Source organism: Ovis canadensis, chromosome 5 (genome assembly GCF_042477335.2).
Source record: "Ovis canadensis isolate MfBH-ARS-UI-01 breed Bighorn chromosome 5, ARS-UI_OviCan_v2, whole genome shotgun sequence".
In the NCBI taxonomy this organism is placed as follows: domain Eukaryota; kingdom Metazoa; phylum Chordata; class Mammalia; order Artiodactyla; family Bovidae; genus Ovis; species Ovis canadensis.
In genome coordinates this window covers 50,687,155-50,700,778 of record NC_091249.1, presented here as the reverse complement: position 1 = coordinate 50,700,778, position 13,624 = coordinate 50,687,155, and the positions used below count along the sequence as shown (strand labels likewise).

The window sequence follows — 13,624 nt, the reverse complement described above, 5'->3', positions numbered from 1 at the left end:
TATAACCATTTCTCAGTTTTTATATTTAAGTTCTTTATATCATGCTCAGCTATTTTAAATGACATGATTTATAATCCTGAGCACAGAGTCTTTATTTTGAATGACATCTCCAAGGACAAATGATCTGATGGAGTTATTTAGGTCCAAGTATCCATATATGAATATTTTAACATTAAATGGAGAAGGCTTTTGAAGTTGCCTAACACTGAGAAGAAGTCAGGATTTGTGAAGCCCCAGGTAAGGCACCCACGTCTGCAGCTGGTCTCTCAGTTCCAGAGAGGAACTCCCCTGTACCTCTCTAGGCGTTCGGACACCAGGTAAGTCTGATTTGCGTCCATGATAAATGTCAGCTGGTTAATGAGGTCATCAGGCTGAATGAGGCCTTCTAGACGTCCTACCACAGTCATCCTCCGATCCTTCAACATAATCATGGCCAGGAATGGATAGGTATTTTCTCTTAAAGCCTGTGAGACTGACAGAAAGAAGATCCAAAAAATCAAGGGCAGGACTTAGGGATAAAACAGAATAATTATCTTAAGAGTTCACACAACAAGCAAGAGATAACTGCTTTAGTCTCAACTGGGAAACAGTGGAGGTGTCATTTATTCCCTGCCTACCTTTTTTCCTCCCCTACTTTCTCAATCTTTTTGTTGTTGTTGTTGTTGTTATATATTCATGTTCCTATGTCCAATCAGTCTGATTAGAGGAGGGCAGGCTTTTCTGGTGGGGTGTGGTTGTCATGATGATGCTAGAGCAGGCTGCAGAGTTCAAGGACAATGTCTATTTGACAGAGCAAAAAGGATATACAAGGACTCTGGCTACTGCTTATTATAATAATCTTCCTTTGTGCTGGTTGGGGTCAAGCCTAAAGAGACCAAGGCTGCAACTCTCCAGTTTTCTGTTACTGGTGATGATCTCAACCATCATCTTCCCTATCTTTTGTTCCTTTTATCCAACCCCTTCCTTATCCCCTTTTCCTATGTCCTATACATGCTACCCAATAAAAAAAAAGGGCTAGCTTTTCTATTCTGAACAAGCTTGGAAAGTTGGTCCTCCAAATAACCAAGATTGTACCATAACAGTTTTACCTTATGATTTGAAAAGAAGGGATTTTAAGCTTCTATAAAAATATCCTTAGTCTCCTTCTATCACTGCTCATCTCCAAAGCCATATTAGAGTGTCAAATATGCAAGGACTTATCAGCTGTTTAAAAACCAATTAGGAACAACAACTCGGATTCCAGGATGCACAAATCATCTACTGCATCTTTGGTTCTCAGGATTTAGCACAGAACCTGTATGCCAATATATACTCAAAAGTTGCTGAACAGAAGTAGCTGCAAAGTAAACTGTTTTCCTTCACTAGATGCCTTTATATCTTATGGTGGTTTAGTTGCTAAGTTATGTCCAACTCTTGTGACCTCATGGACTGTAGCCTGCCAAGCTCCTCTGTCCATGGGATTCTCCAGGCAAGAACACTGGAGTGGGTTGCCATTTCCTTATCCAGGGGATCTTCCCGACTTAGGGATCAAACCTGGGTCTCCTGCACTTCAGGCATATTCTTTACCGACTGTGCGACCAGGGAAGCTGATATATCTTACACTGACTTCTAAAGATATTCACCTCCAGTTAAGAGTTCGGAGCAGGCAATGGCACCCCACTCCAGTACTCTTGCCTGGAAAATCCCATAGATGGAGGAGCCTGGTGGGCTGCAGTCCATGGGGTCACTAAGAGTCAGACATGACTGAGCAACTTCACTTCGACTTTTCACTTTCATGCGTTGGAGAAGGAAATGGCAACCCACTCTAGTGTTCTTGCCTAGAGAATCCCAGGGACTGGGGAGCCTCGTGGGCTGCCGTCTATGGGGTCGCACAGAGTCAGACACGACTGAAGTGACTTAGCAGCAGCAGCAGCAAGAGTTAGTTACAGTCAGTAAAGATCTGAGCTTTCTGAATCCCTATGGGCATTCAACATACTCAAACAACTATCTCACTGTGCAAGAAGCTCTGGTAAAATTGCTAATGACAAGAATAAACTCTCTGGTAAAAAGCCCACTAAGATTAAAGGCAAGTTGCTGGCCAGGACTGGGTATTTTAAAAAACAAAACAGGTTCTGGCAATGGTTAACTGTAATAAGTGGGCTAGAGTCTGACAGACCTGAGCGTGCTCCAAAACTTGCTAACTGTATGATCCTGGGCCAGCAGCTTAAACACCTAAACTATACAGTGGAGGTAATACAATCCCCATCTCTTGTGACTGCTGAGAGGTTTGGTTGGCCACAGAATAGTCATGCGATAAATGGCATGTCTGTCCAGATTATCTGAAAGATATTCTAACAATTTCAATGAGGAAAAAATAACCACACAACTTACCTCTGTATCCCTCAGGTTTGTTTGTGGAGCATGCCCAGAAGAGCATCCTAGTGTTTATTAGTGAAATAACTTCAGGTGCACAGAGTGTGTTGCTGTGGAGAGGGATGAAAATGACATAAGAGGAACTTGCTTTCCACAACTATCAGCAGATAAGGTCAGAAAAGAGGAAGGAAAAAAACAATCCACTTACCGACAGAATTCATCAGAGTCCTGGTGATCATCTCCATGAAGATAAACCAAAAGAAAGCGAAGCTCCCGTTTGGCATCATTAAGTGCCTGTGAGAAATAGAAGATCACTAATTATGATGATGACTGTGCCTCACACTTTTAATTAGAATAAAGATCCTAATGGATACAGCTATGTATTTAGGAACAAAAGAAGAAATAAGGAAAGAAGGTAAGCAAGAAAAGCAGAAAACTCCTGGGCTTCTATCTTCACACCCTTGGCATTCCTCTCCCAACAGAAAGTCCATATGCTAATAAGCTTCAATGAAAAAGTTTTTAGTGTTGTTAGGATTTAAATTCTATTAGGCAAGTGAGAATAAAGTATAAGCAGCCTGACAGAAAAAAGCCCCATGTAATCACAGAAAAGTCAGCTGTTCCCACAGTCTAAAGGAAGATAAAAACAGGAGAATCTGACCTGAAAAAGGAGACGAGAATTTTGTCACTTTATAGCTACAGCAAAACGGAGAAGGCAATGGCACCCTACTCCAGTACTCTTGCCTGGAAAATCCCATGGACGGAGGAGCCTGGTGGGCTGCAGTCCATGGGGTCGCTAAGAGTAGGACACGACTGAGCGACTTCACTTTCACTTTTCACTTTCATGCATCGGAGAAGGAAATGGCAACCCACTCCAGTGTTCTTGCCTGGAGAATCCCAGGGATTGGGGAGCCTGGTGGGCTGCCGTCTATGGGGTCGCACAGAGTCAGACACGACTGAAGTGACTTAGCAGCAGTAGCAGCAGCTACAGCATAATAAATACTGTGAAGATAAGCTGGATCCCTTGCCACATGCCAAACGGATGAGAAAATGAGGGACCCAAGGGCATTTTAAAGAGCATGAGTTTTAAAAGATCTTCAAAAACAAGGCAAGTGTCCCAGATTCCTGTGTATGCTTTTTCATTTGTAGACTCCTGGACACATTACAATTCAATTACGATTTCCTGAACGATCAATAGTGGTCTACCCTCAGGATCACAGCAAAGAGGGTGTATGAGAGGTCCCATCTCATTCACAAATGTATCTCTAGCATTGAGCACAATGTGTGGCATATAGTAGGTGCTTAAGGCTTACTGAGTGGGGTGGGAGCAGCCAGTAAGAAAAAAAAAATGTGGGAGAATCACACAGGAAGCAAGAATCAGCATTTTTCTCCTTTTCCAGATAGATTCAGGAATCCTGGAGGCTGCAGAACAGAACCACTCTTAGGCACATGCCCACCACGCTACTTCTACATTTGTTTCTGGTGAAGTAGGGGTATGCCCAATACCCACAGAACTCCTACTAATCTTCGCCCCCTGAGAGATAAAAACAGTCAAAGGTGTGTGTTGCTTGGGTTAAATGAGATGTGCTGCCTTGAGTCTATGGTCTATGCCCTTATTCAGTTCTGTGAGGGATCCAAGAAGACTTAGGCTTTGCCTACAAGGAGCTTATAGTCTGTATAGGAGATAAGACATGAACACAAACAACTATAAAATAAGGAAGACTGTGAAATTGCTATAAGATTTAAAAAAAAAAACAAGACTATTTTAGTCTATAAGTAGGCAGGGTAGAGTTCAGCAATCAGGAAAGGTACAAGAGGGGAGAGACACGAGCTGGTGAAGGATGGGCAAGATTCCAGTTAACAAAAATGTGAGGAAGGCATTCCAGATAGAGGAAACAGCAAAGTAAAAGCAAAGGCACAGAGGTGGGACGTTACAGAGTGTGTTAAGGGGATTGTTTAGCTGGAACCTATGGTACAGGGAAACAAGTTATGCAGGAAAGACCTCAAAAGAGGTTGGGATTAGATCAAAGAGGGCCCAGCTAAAGGGCTTGTTTGTGTGTGTGTGTGTGTGTGTGTGTGTGTGTATAAGCTATAAAAAGTCATTTAAAGGTTTTGAATAAAAGAATGACATGATCAGTGCTGGCCTATGCTTTCCTTTGAGGATAGAACCGTATCAATAAATTGGCATCTATATGGTTTGTGGCACTGACCTGGCTGTACGTTCCCAGGTAGAAGACAGGGTGTGCCCTCCCATATTTCTCTTCAAAAGAGTGCATAAATGAAACAATGTCCCCAACGGGATCAGTGACCCGGCTGCGAGGGTCAGGCCGTATAAAACGAAGAGCAAACCTGGGGAGGAAGGAATAAATATCACATGAATCGGCTTACTGTAGTGCACACGGAGTGGGCCAGTTTGTAAAGATTCCTACACAGAGCCACAGGCTTGGCAGCAAGGGGAGGTGAATCACCTGTGAGTGGACCATCAAACCTGAGAATACAGTCTGGCTCCAAAGCCACAAAGCAGCAAGCTGTGCAACTGCCTGTTTAAGAAGAATGCAAACTACTAGGATTATAAATTTCAACACTGGTGTAAACAAATATTAAGTGCTTTTTGCAGAAAAATTTAGGACTGAAAGAACTGGGAAAGGAAGACACAATATCCACAAAGGTCAAGAGTCAGGCTGTGCCCTCAGACTCTTGTAATGGCACTGTCTAAAACAGCAGCCAAGAGCCACATATGGCTATCTAAATTACCAAGAAAATTAATTCAATACAATCAAAAAATTTAGTTCATCACTCACAACAGCCATATTTCAAGTGCTCAACAGCCATGTGTGGCTAATGGGTTCCATAATAGACAGTGAAGATACACAACATTTCCATCATCACAGAAAGTTGTTAGATAGTGCTGTTCTAGAACAGGGCTGTCTCTTTCTGATTGTTCTACTTGCCTCTCCCTTTCCTTTCTGTTCTCCTGGAATTTTGAGTTATGAATCCACATTCCCAAACTATTCGGATTATGGACAAGAACTTCAAATCCAAACTTGCAGTCACGATTTACTTGCTCATCAATGGGGCAAGTAAACTCTGCTCAGTGATTTATGGTTGACAGCATCCATAGAGGAAGTTATAAAATGGGTCTAGACAACACTTGGCAGAGTTGAAGACTTGGAAGTTACTTAAGTTTAAAGATGGTAGATCTGTTTCTGAAGAGGCCATCTTATCACATTTGTACAATACCATTTATTTATCCTTTGGGTTTCCATAAAAGGCAAAGGAGCAGGGGCTTGATAAGTCAAGGTGCTACATTACATTAAACAAGTTGCTTGGATGATACAGTTGCATTAAAATTAGTAACACATGCCATGCATATTTTTCCCCAAGGAAGTGAACAATATTCACATACTTGATTCAGCATAGAAAAGCTAACTACACTATGATACTCTCCTTAGCAAATACTAAGCCAGTTCTTTATCCCCTTAACAAATTCCCCATATACACACAATGTCACTTGGAATTTCTCCTGAATAATCAAATCTAACTCATAGACACAAACATTCCAAAGCAAATTAAAAACAAAAGAAAGAATCTGTGTATGTGGAGGAGTGATTAGAAATCCTCAAGATTAATGTTTTGATAACTTTATCTGAAATCAAGTATTTTAGGATTATCTTATTACTCCAAGTTTTCAAATTTTATGAATGAATGGATAAAGGTTTTAATTATCTTTTGTTGTTGTTCTTTCTCATCACAAAACAGTCCAATGGCCAACACAATTTAGGACAATTAGCTTAAAAAAAAAACAAAACAGAGATAGCAAATGATTTTAAAGATTTTTACATGCACCTCTGAAGCTGGTCGGTCCGTACCTTCAGGCTCTGTTCCCTAGAGTAAGGGAAAGATTAGCCTGTATTCAGAGGCAGGTACAGGTTGCGCTGTATGCATACAAGGCTACATTTATTGGCCTGGATGCCCATAAACATTCTAGTTCTCCGTAAAGATTAGGTGTGGATTCATCTATTACTGAGTTCTAGATCAGACACTCAAGTCTGATGTGCACCTTAGGTCCCCTGACGTTTTACAGTCTTTCTGTAGCTTCTTGTGCTGAGCTCTCCAAACGGTAAAAGAAGGAAGTGAGAAGAAAAGTGAACGTGTGAAGCAAGGGTGTACACACACGTGGAAGGGTTATAGTGCCAGCAACCTATGGGTTGCCAAGACAAAGGGAAACGTACAGAAGGGGTGTCTAGAACAGTGAAACTGTTATAGGAGGAATCTGGGGAAAAATGGGTCATTTCAGAGCAAGTCAATCTGTTGGAATTATGAGTTGTAAGATGCATTCGGGTGAAACTTAACAAGGAGTGTGAAGCTAGCAAAGGTAACAAAGGTTGGAACAGAAAGGGTGTGAAGACTAACTGGGGAATGTAGGGGGAAAACATGGTGGGATAGGGAGGATACAATAAATATAGGCAGACTCATTTGTGAAAATGGTAAAATCTGTTGTTACGTTCGAAAAACTGAAAATATTTTCATGCTATATGAAATACTTTAGAAAAGGCATTCAATATGATGATAAACTGGCAAGTCAAAATTTATAAGAGCATAAACCTTATTCTGATCTGTTTCTGCTCCAAAGTCTACCCTGTTGCTACTAAACACATGGGTACAAAGGTACGTACCTAAATATATCAAGTATTGTATAATAGGTAAACCGGAACGGAAGCATTATCAAGTAATAGCCCCATCCAAGCAGCCCCTGAAATTCCAAAAACAAAGTTAGATATCATTCTCCCAACCCGTAATACCTTAATTGCTAGATAAGATTTTCATTCTTTTTTGTCCTTTATGTGATTTCTCCTTCTGTCACATATGGTTCTCTTTTCCTGGACCACTTCATCTTTCTTAAAAAACCAACTACTTAGTACCTCATTTCATCGAATACTAACACTATTTTTATATTAAATCTGCTTGAACACTTTTTGTGCAGCTACTTATATTAGTTGTCAAATTCAATTCCAAGTTTTCCTCCCCAAATCATAAATACTCATTCTTTCATTGTTAGAGTTAACACATTAAAATGTAGTATATAGAAATAACAAGAAAGATAATCAATATTACTACCTTGGACCTCTGTATAAAAGTGACGAATGATTGTATTAATCACAATTACAAATCTCCAAATACCTGCTAATCTCAACAGTAGTGTTAATTATTTTAGCAATATTGATTATTGCTACTCTTATTATTAACTAATAAATACATAGGGCTCTATAGCTTACAAAGCATTTATTATATATTATATTATGTTAATCTGATATCCTCTTTGTGTCCATGGCCAGGGAACTCTAGAGCTCTGGAACTCTATTAGTCGACATTAGGGTCTCAAAGTCAAGCCCAAAACAAACTGGAGTAACACTGGGCACATATGCAGTCAAGTGCAGAATCCTAAGCACTGGACCGCCAGAAATTCTTTTGAACTACTCCTTGAAGCATATAATCCTCTAAGATTCTGTGCTCTTCTACTGTTAAATACCCTAAAATAGCTACTTAGAAACTCTGTTTTTCAAATTTTACCAAGTACTCTGCAAAAGGAATGACAGAATACATTTTAAATTCAAGTGTAAGAAGTGAGTGTTAACTCTTAAGAATAAGAAAGGGAAACTCTAAAAGTTCTCTGGAGTTCACTGTGAGTATATACACCTGACTTCCCTAATCTGACTGTGAATAATCTGAAGAGGGAAGAATGCTTCTTTATTCATCTCTAGATTCCCAACAGCAAAATATCAAGTACCCTGAAACACTCTTAAATGCCAACTGAATATAACTGAATCACTTCCTTGCTACTACTAGCCCTGAGATTAATTTCAAAGATATGGCCAAGGCTCCCACAGAACTTCCAAGTATTTCCCTAGAAGTAGCTTAAAATTAAGCAAAATGAAACAGCAAAGAATTCAGTAAACATTTTAATTTAAAAGTGCAGGGTCTACTAAACACACAGCAAACATTTTTAGACACATAAATACATGCAGACAAAGTGTCATAAACATAAAACAAGGCACAGAAAACTCTTCAAGTAACTGGCACAGAAACAGGGAAAATAATAGTTACTTTCATTGGTTCACTAAGGAATAAAAAAAAAAATGATAAACCCAATAAATCTACCAAGGAGCTAGGTCAAGCTAACAGGTTTATATTCTCAATATTCCTTTTGCTCCTATCATACAGAGATCAACATAACCAAGTAAGAGAACTTTTACAATAAAAAAGGGAGAGGTTCCAGCTATGAAATAACTTGCCCTTGGTTGTGGCCTTGAGACAACATAGCTGTAGATCCTGTGGTCAGCTGTATTAACTTGCAAGGGTCGTGATGGTGGTGGGTTGAAAACACTCGGTACACCCTCTTGCTCGTTCAATCTGTCCTGCACAGCAGCCTGAGAAGAAAAAACAGTAGCACTTCAGTGATGCTCATATCAACCTAGAAGAGACAACTATTGCTGGTGTGTCAAAATAGGTCACCAGGGAGTACACACTCATGAACCTTTTTTAACTTGCTAAGGTGGGAGGCAATGTGTGGTGATGGCTCCATAATTCATATACAGAGGCATCCAAGGAACCTGTCTGGAAGCTCACTGCTTTTACTCAGATGGTATATACTATTTAGGGTGGCCAGGTTACAAGGTGTTTCACTGTACAAGCATAAGAAAAACCACCCACAGAGAACACAAACTATAGACACAGTTTGTGTCTGGTGCCCCCAGAACTGTGCAATGGAGCCATCTTGATCAGCTGGTATTGAGGGAAAGCTTGGCTTTGGAGCAGAGGAAGTTAGGTCTGAATCCTAGCTCCAGCACTGAGAAAGTTGCTTGGCTTATGTGCCTCAGTTTTCTCACATGCAAAATAAATAAACAATACTTTTCAGGGTTAATCTGAAAATTTAATGAGATGACCATACAAAATCCTAATATAATTCCTGGCACAAAGATGATATTCAGTAAAAAAAAAAAAAAAGTTTCATTCCTTTCCTAACTCTGCCCCTGAAACTGGATATTTGTCCCAGTATAGTTAGAAAATTTGGCTTTACCCAAAGGGAAATCTGATCTCTACCTTCAGCTTCTGGAGGTAATCAACGTCACACCTGGTAAGAGTATCTTTGCTATGGGATTTTATGGTGGAGCTACGTACCCCACGCCCAAGGTAAGAGAAACCCAAGTAAGATGGTAGGTGTTGCAAGAGGGCATCAGAGGGCAGACACACTGAAACCATACTCACAGAAAACTAGTCAACCTAATCACACTAGGACCACAGCCCTGTCTAACTCAATGAAACCAAGCCATGCCTGCGGGGCAACCCAAGACGGGTGGGTCACGGTGGAGAGGTCTGACAGAATGTGGTCCACTGGAGAAGTATTCTTGCCTTGAGAACCCCATGAACAGTATGAAAAGGCAAAATGATAGGATACCGAAAGAGGAACTCCCCAGGTCATTAGGTGCCCAACATGCTACTGGAGATCAGTGGAGAAATAACTCCAGAAAGAATGAAGGGATGGAGCCAAAGCAAAAACAATACCCAGTTGTGGATGTGACTGGTGATAGAAGCAAGATCCGATGCTGTAAAGAGCAATATTGCATAGGAACCTGGAATGTCAGGTCCATGAATCAAGGCAAATTGGAAGTGGTCAAACAAGAGATGGCAAGGGTTAACGTCGACATTCTAGGAATCAGCGAGCTAAAATGGACTGGTATGGGTGAATTTAACTCAGATGACCATTGTATCTACTACTGTGGGCAGGAATCCCTCAGAAGAAATGGAGTAGCCATCATGGTTAACAAAAGAGTCCAAAATGCAGTACGTGGATGCAATCTCAAAAACGACAGAATGATCTCTGTTTCTCTCCAAGGCAAACCATTCAATATCACAGTTATCCAAGTCTATGCCACAACCAGTAACGCTGAAGAAACTGAAGTTGAACAGTTTTATAAAGACCTACAAGACCTTTTAGAACTAACACCCCCAAAAGATGTCCTTTTCATTATAGGGGACTGGAATGCAAAAGTAGAAGTCAAGAAATACCTGGAAAAACACAGGAAAATTTGGCCTTGGAATGCAGAATGAAGCAGGGCAAAGGCTAACAGAGTTTTGCCAAGAAAATGCACTGGTCATAGCAAACAGCACAAGAGAGAAGACTCTACACATGAACATCACCAGATGGTCAACACCGAAATTAGACTGATTATATTCTTTGTAGCCAAAGATGGAGAAGCTGTATACAGTCAACAAAAACAAGACCGGGAGCTGACTGTGGCTCAGATCATGAACTCCTTATTGCCAAAGTCAGACTTAAAGGGAATAAAGTAGGGAAAACCGCTAGACCATTCAGGTATGACCTAAATCAAATCCCTTATGATTATACAGTGGAAGTGAGAAATAGATTTAAGGGCCTAGATCTGATAGATAGAGTGCCTGATGGAACTATGGAATGAGGTTCATGACACTGTACAGGAGACAGGGATCAAGACCATCCCCATGGAAAAGAAATGCAAAAAAGCAAAATGGCTGTCTGGGGAGGCTTTACAAATAGCTGTGAAGAGAAGAGAGGCAAAAAGCAAAGGAGAAAAGAAAAGATATAAGCATCTGAATGCAGAGTTCTAAAGAATAGCAAGAAGGGATAAGAAAGCCTTCTTCAGCGATCAATGCAAAGAAATAGAGGAAAAGAACAGAATGGGAAAGACTAGAGATCTCTTCAAGAAAATTAAGAGATACCCAGGGAACATTTCATGCAAAGACGGGCTCGATAAAAGACCGAAATGGTCTGGACCTAACAGAAGCAGAAGATATTAAGAGGTGGCAAGAATAGATGGAAGAACTGTACAAAAAAGATCTTCACGACCCAGATAATCATGATGATGTGATCACTCATCTAGAGCCAGACATCTTGGAATGTGAAGTCAAGTGGGCCTTAGAAAGCATCACTACGAACAAAGCTAGTGGAGGTGATGAAATTCCAGTGGAGCTGTTTCAAAACCTGAAAGATGATGCTGTGAAAGTGCTGCACTCAATATGCCAGCAAATTTGGAAAAATCAGCAGTGGCCACAGGACTGGAAAAGGTCAGTTTTCATTCCAATTCCAAAGAAAGGCAATGCAAAAGAATGCTCAAACTACCGCACAATTGCACTCATCTCACACGCTAGTAATGTAATGCTCAAAATTTTCCAAGCCAGGCTTCAGCAATACATGAACCATGAACTCCCTGATGTTCAAGCTGGAGTTAGAAAAGGCAGAGGAACCAGAGATCAAATTACCAACATCCGCTGGATCATGGAAAAAGCAAGAGAGTTCCAGAAAAACATCTACTTCTGCTTTATTGACTATGCCAAAGCCTTTGACTGTGTGGATCACAATAAACTGTAGAAAATTCCAAAAGAGATGGGAATACCAGACCACCTGACCTGCCTCTTGAGAAACCTGTATGCAGGTCAGGCAGCAACAGTTAGAACTGGACATGGAACAACAGACTGGTTCCAAATAGGAAAAGGAGTACGTCAAGGTTGTATACTGTCACTCTGCTTATTTAACTTCTATGCAGAGTACATCATGAGAAACGCTGGACTGGAAAAAACACAAGCTGGAATCAAGATTGCCAGGAGAAATATCAATAACCTCAGATATGCAGATGACACCACGCTTATGGCAGAAAGTGAAGAGGAGCTAAAAAGCCTCTTGATGAAAGTGAAAGAGGAGAATGAAAAAGTTGGCTTAAAGCTCAACATTCAGAAAACGAAGATCATGGCATCCGGTCTCATCACTTCACGGGAAATGGATGGGGAAACAGTGGAAACAGTGTCAGACTTTATTTTGGGGGGCTCCAAAATCACTGCAGATGGTGACTGCAGGCATGACATTAAAAGACGCTTACTCCTTGGAAGAAAAGTTATGACCAACCTAGATAGTATATTCAAAAGCAGAGACATTACTCTGCTGACTAAGGTCCGTCTAGTCAAGGCTATGATTTTTCCTGTGGTCATGTATGGATATGAGAGTTGGACTGTGAAGAAGGCTGAGCGCCAAAGAATTGGTGCTTTTGAACTGTGGTGTTGGAGAAGACTCTTGAGAGTCCCTTGGACTGCAAGGAGATCCAACCAGTCCATTCTGAAGGAGATCAATCCTGGTATTTCTTTGGAAGGAATGATGCTAAAGCTGAAACTCCAGTACTTTCGCCACCTCATGCAAAGAGTTGACTCATTGGAAAAGACTCTGATGCTGGGAGGGATTGGGGGTAGGAGGAGAAGGGGATGACAGAGGATGAGATGGCTGGATGGCATCACGGACTCGATGGACGTGAGTCTGAGTGAACTCCAGGAGACGGTGATGGAGAGGGAGGCCTGGTATGCTGCGATTCATGGGGTCACAAAGAGTCAGACACGACTGGGCGACTGAACTGAACCGAACTGAACTGAAGCACCGTAGAAAAACCAACCATGTAACTTAAGCTGGAGACTTTGAGTAATGCAGTATCAGTCAACCTAGAGACTGAGTTCAGTGACACAGGCAACTAGTCAAATCAATCATGCCTCTGTAATAAAGCCTCAGTGAGAAACTGGACACTGAAGCTGTGGTGAGCCTCCCTGGTAGGTAACACTTGGTGCCTATTGTTAAATACCTGGGCCAGGAGGGTAACATGTATTTGGAACTCAAGACTTTGCCCAAAGAGCTTCTTTCTTTAGCTGATTTTAATCTGTATCCTTTCCCTATAATAAACTGCAACCATGAGTTGTAATAGTTTTCAGTAAGCTCTTTTAGTGAATTATCAAACCTGCATATGGTTTTAGGAACACCTTGTACTTGCAGTTGCTAACAGAGGTAAGGATGGTCTTTCAGAGGACTGCATGCTCTCTAACCTTCATAGCTGGCTTTAAACTTTGCCTCTAGGTTTTACATTTTAAAGTGTTGACACACAATTCAACGGGAAAGAACAGTCTTTCAACAAATAAGGCTGAGACAACTGGATACCACTGCAAAATAATGAAGCTGACCTACTAAAATCACCCTGTATACAAAAACTAACTCAAAATACACCAAAGACCTAAATGTAAGAGCTGAAATTATTAAACCCTTAAAAGAAAACATAGCTGGAAAAAAAAATCTTTGTGATTCTGGATTAGGTTACGGTTTCTTAGATAAGATATTAAAAGGACAGGCAACAAAAGAAAAAAACAGATAAAATGGACTTCATCACAACTTAAACACTTTCATGTACCAAAGGACACTATCACAGAGAAA

At 40.8% G+C, this 13,624-nt stretch overlaps 1 protein-coding gene across 2 annotated transcripts in view; it reads right to left on the bottom strand.

The window, feature by feature from the left end:
* Window positions 1-13,624, bottom strand: part of FAF2 (Fas associated factor family member 2) — a 69,141-nt gene that overhangs the window by 10,415 nt on the left and 45,102 nt on the right. For both annotated transcript variants that reach the window (XM_069591723.1, XM_069591724.1), the window contains 6 exons: window positions 8,643-8,777; window positions 7,026-7,102; window positions 4,560-4,698; window positions 2,561-2,646; window positions 2,371-2,462; window positions 295-472 (listed from right to left, as the gene is read on the bottom strand). In XM_069591723.1, the coding sequence (XP_069447824.1) occupies window positions 295-472; window positions 2,371-2,462; window positions 2,561-2,646; window positions 4,560-4,698; window positions 7,026-7,102; window positions 8,643-8,777 (707 nt within the window). The remainder of the gene's footprint in view (window positions 1-294; window positions 473-2,370; window positions 2,463-2,560; window positions 2,647-4,559; window positions 4,699-7,025; window positions 7,103-8,642; window positions 8,778-13,624) is intronic.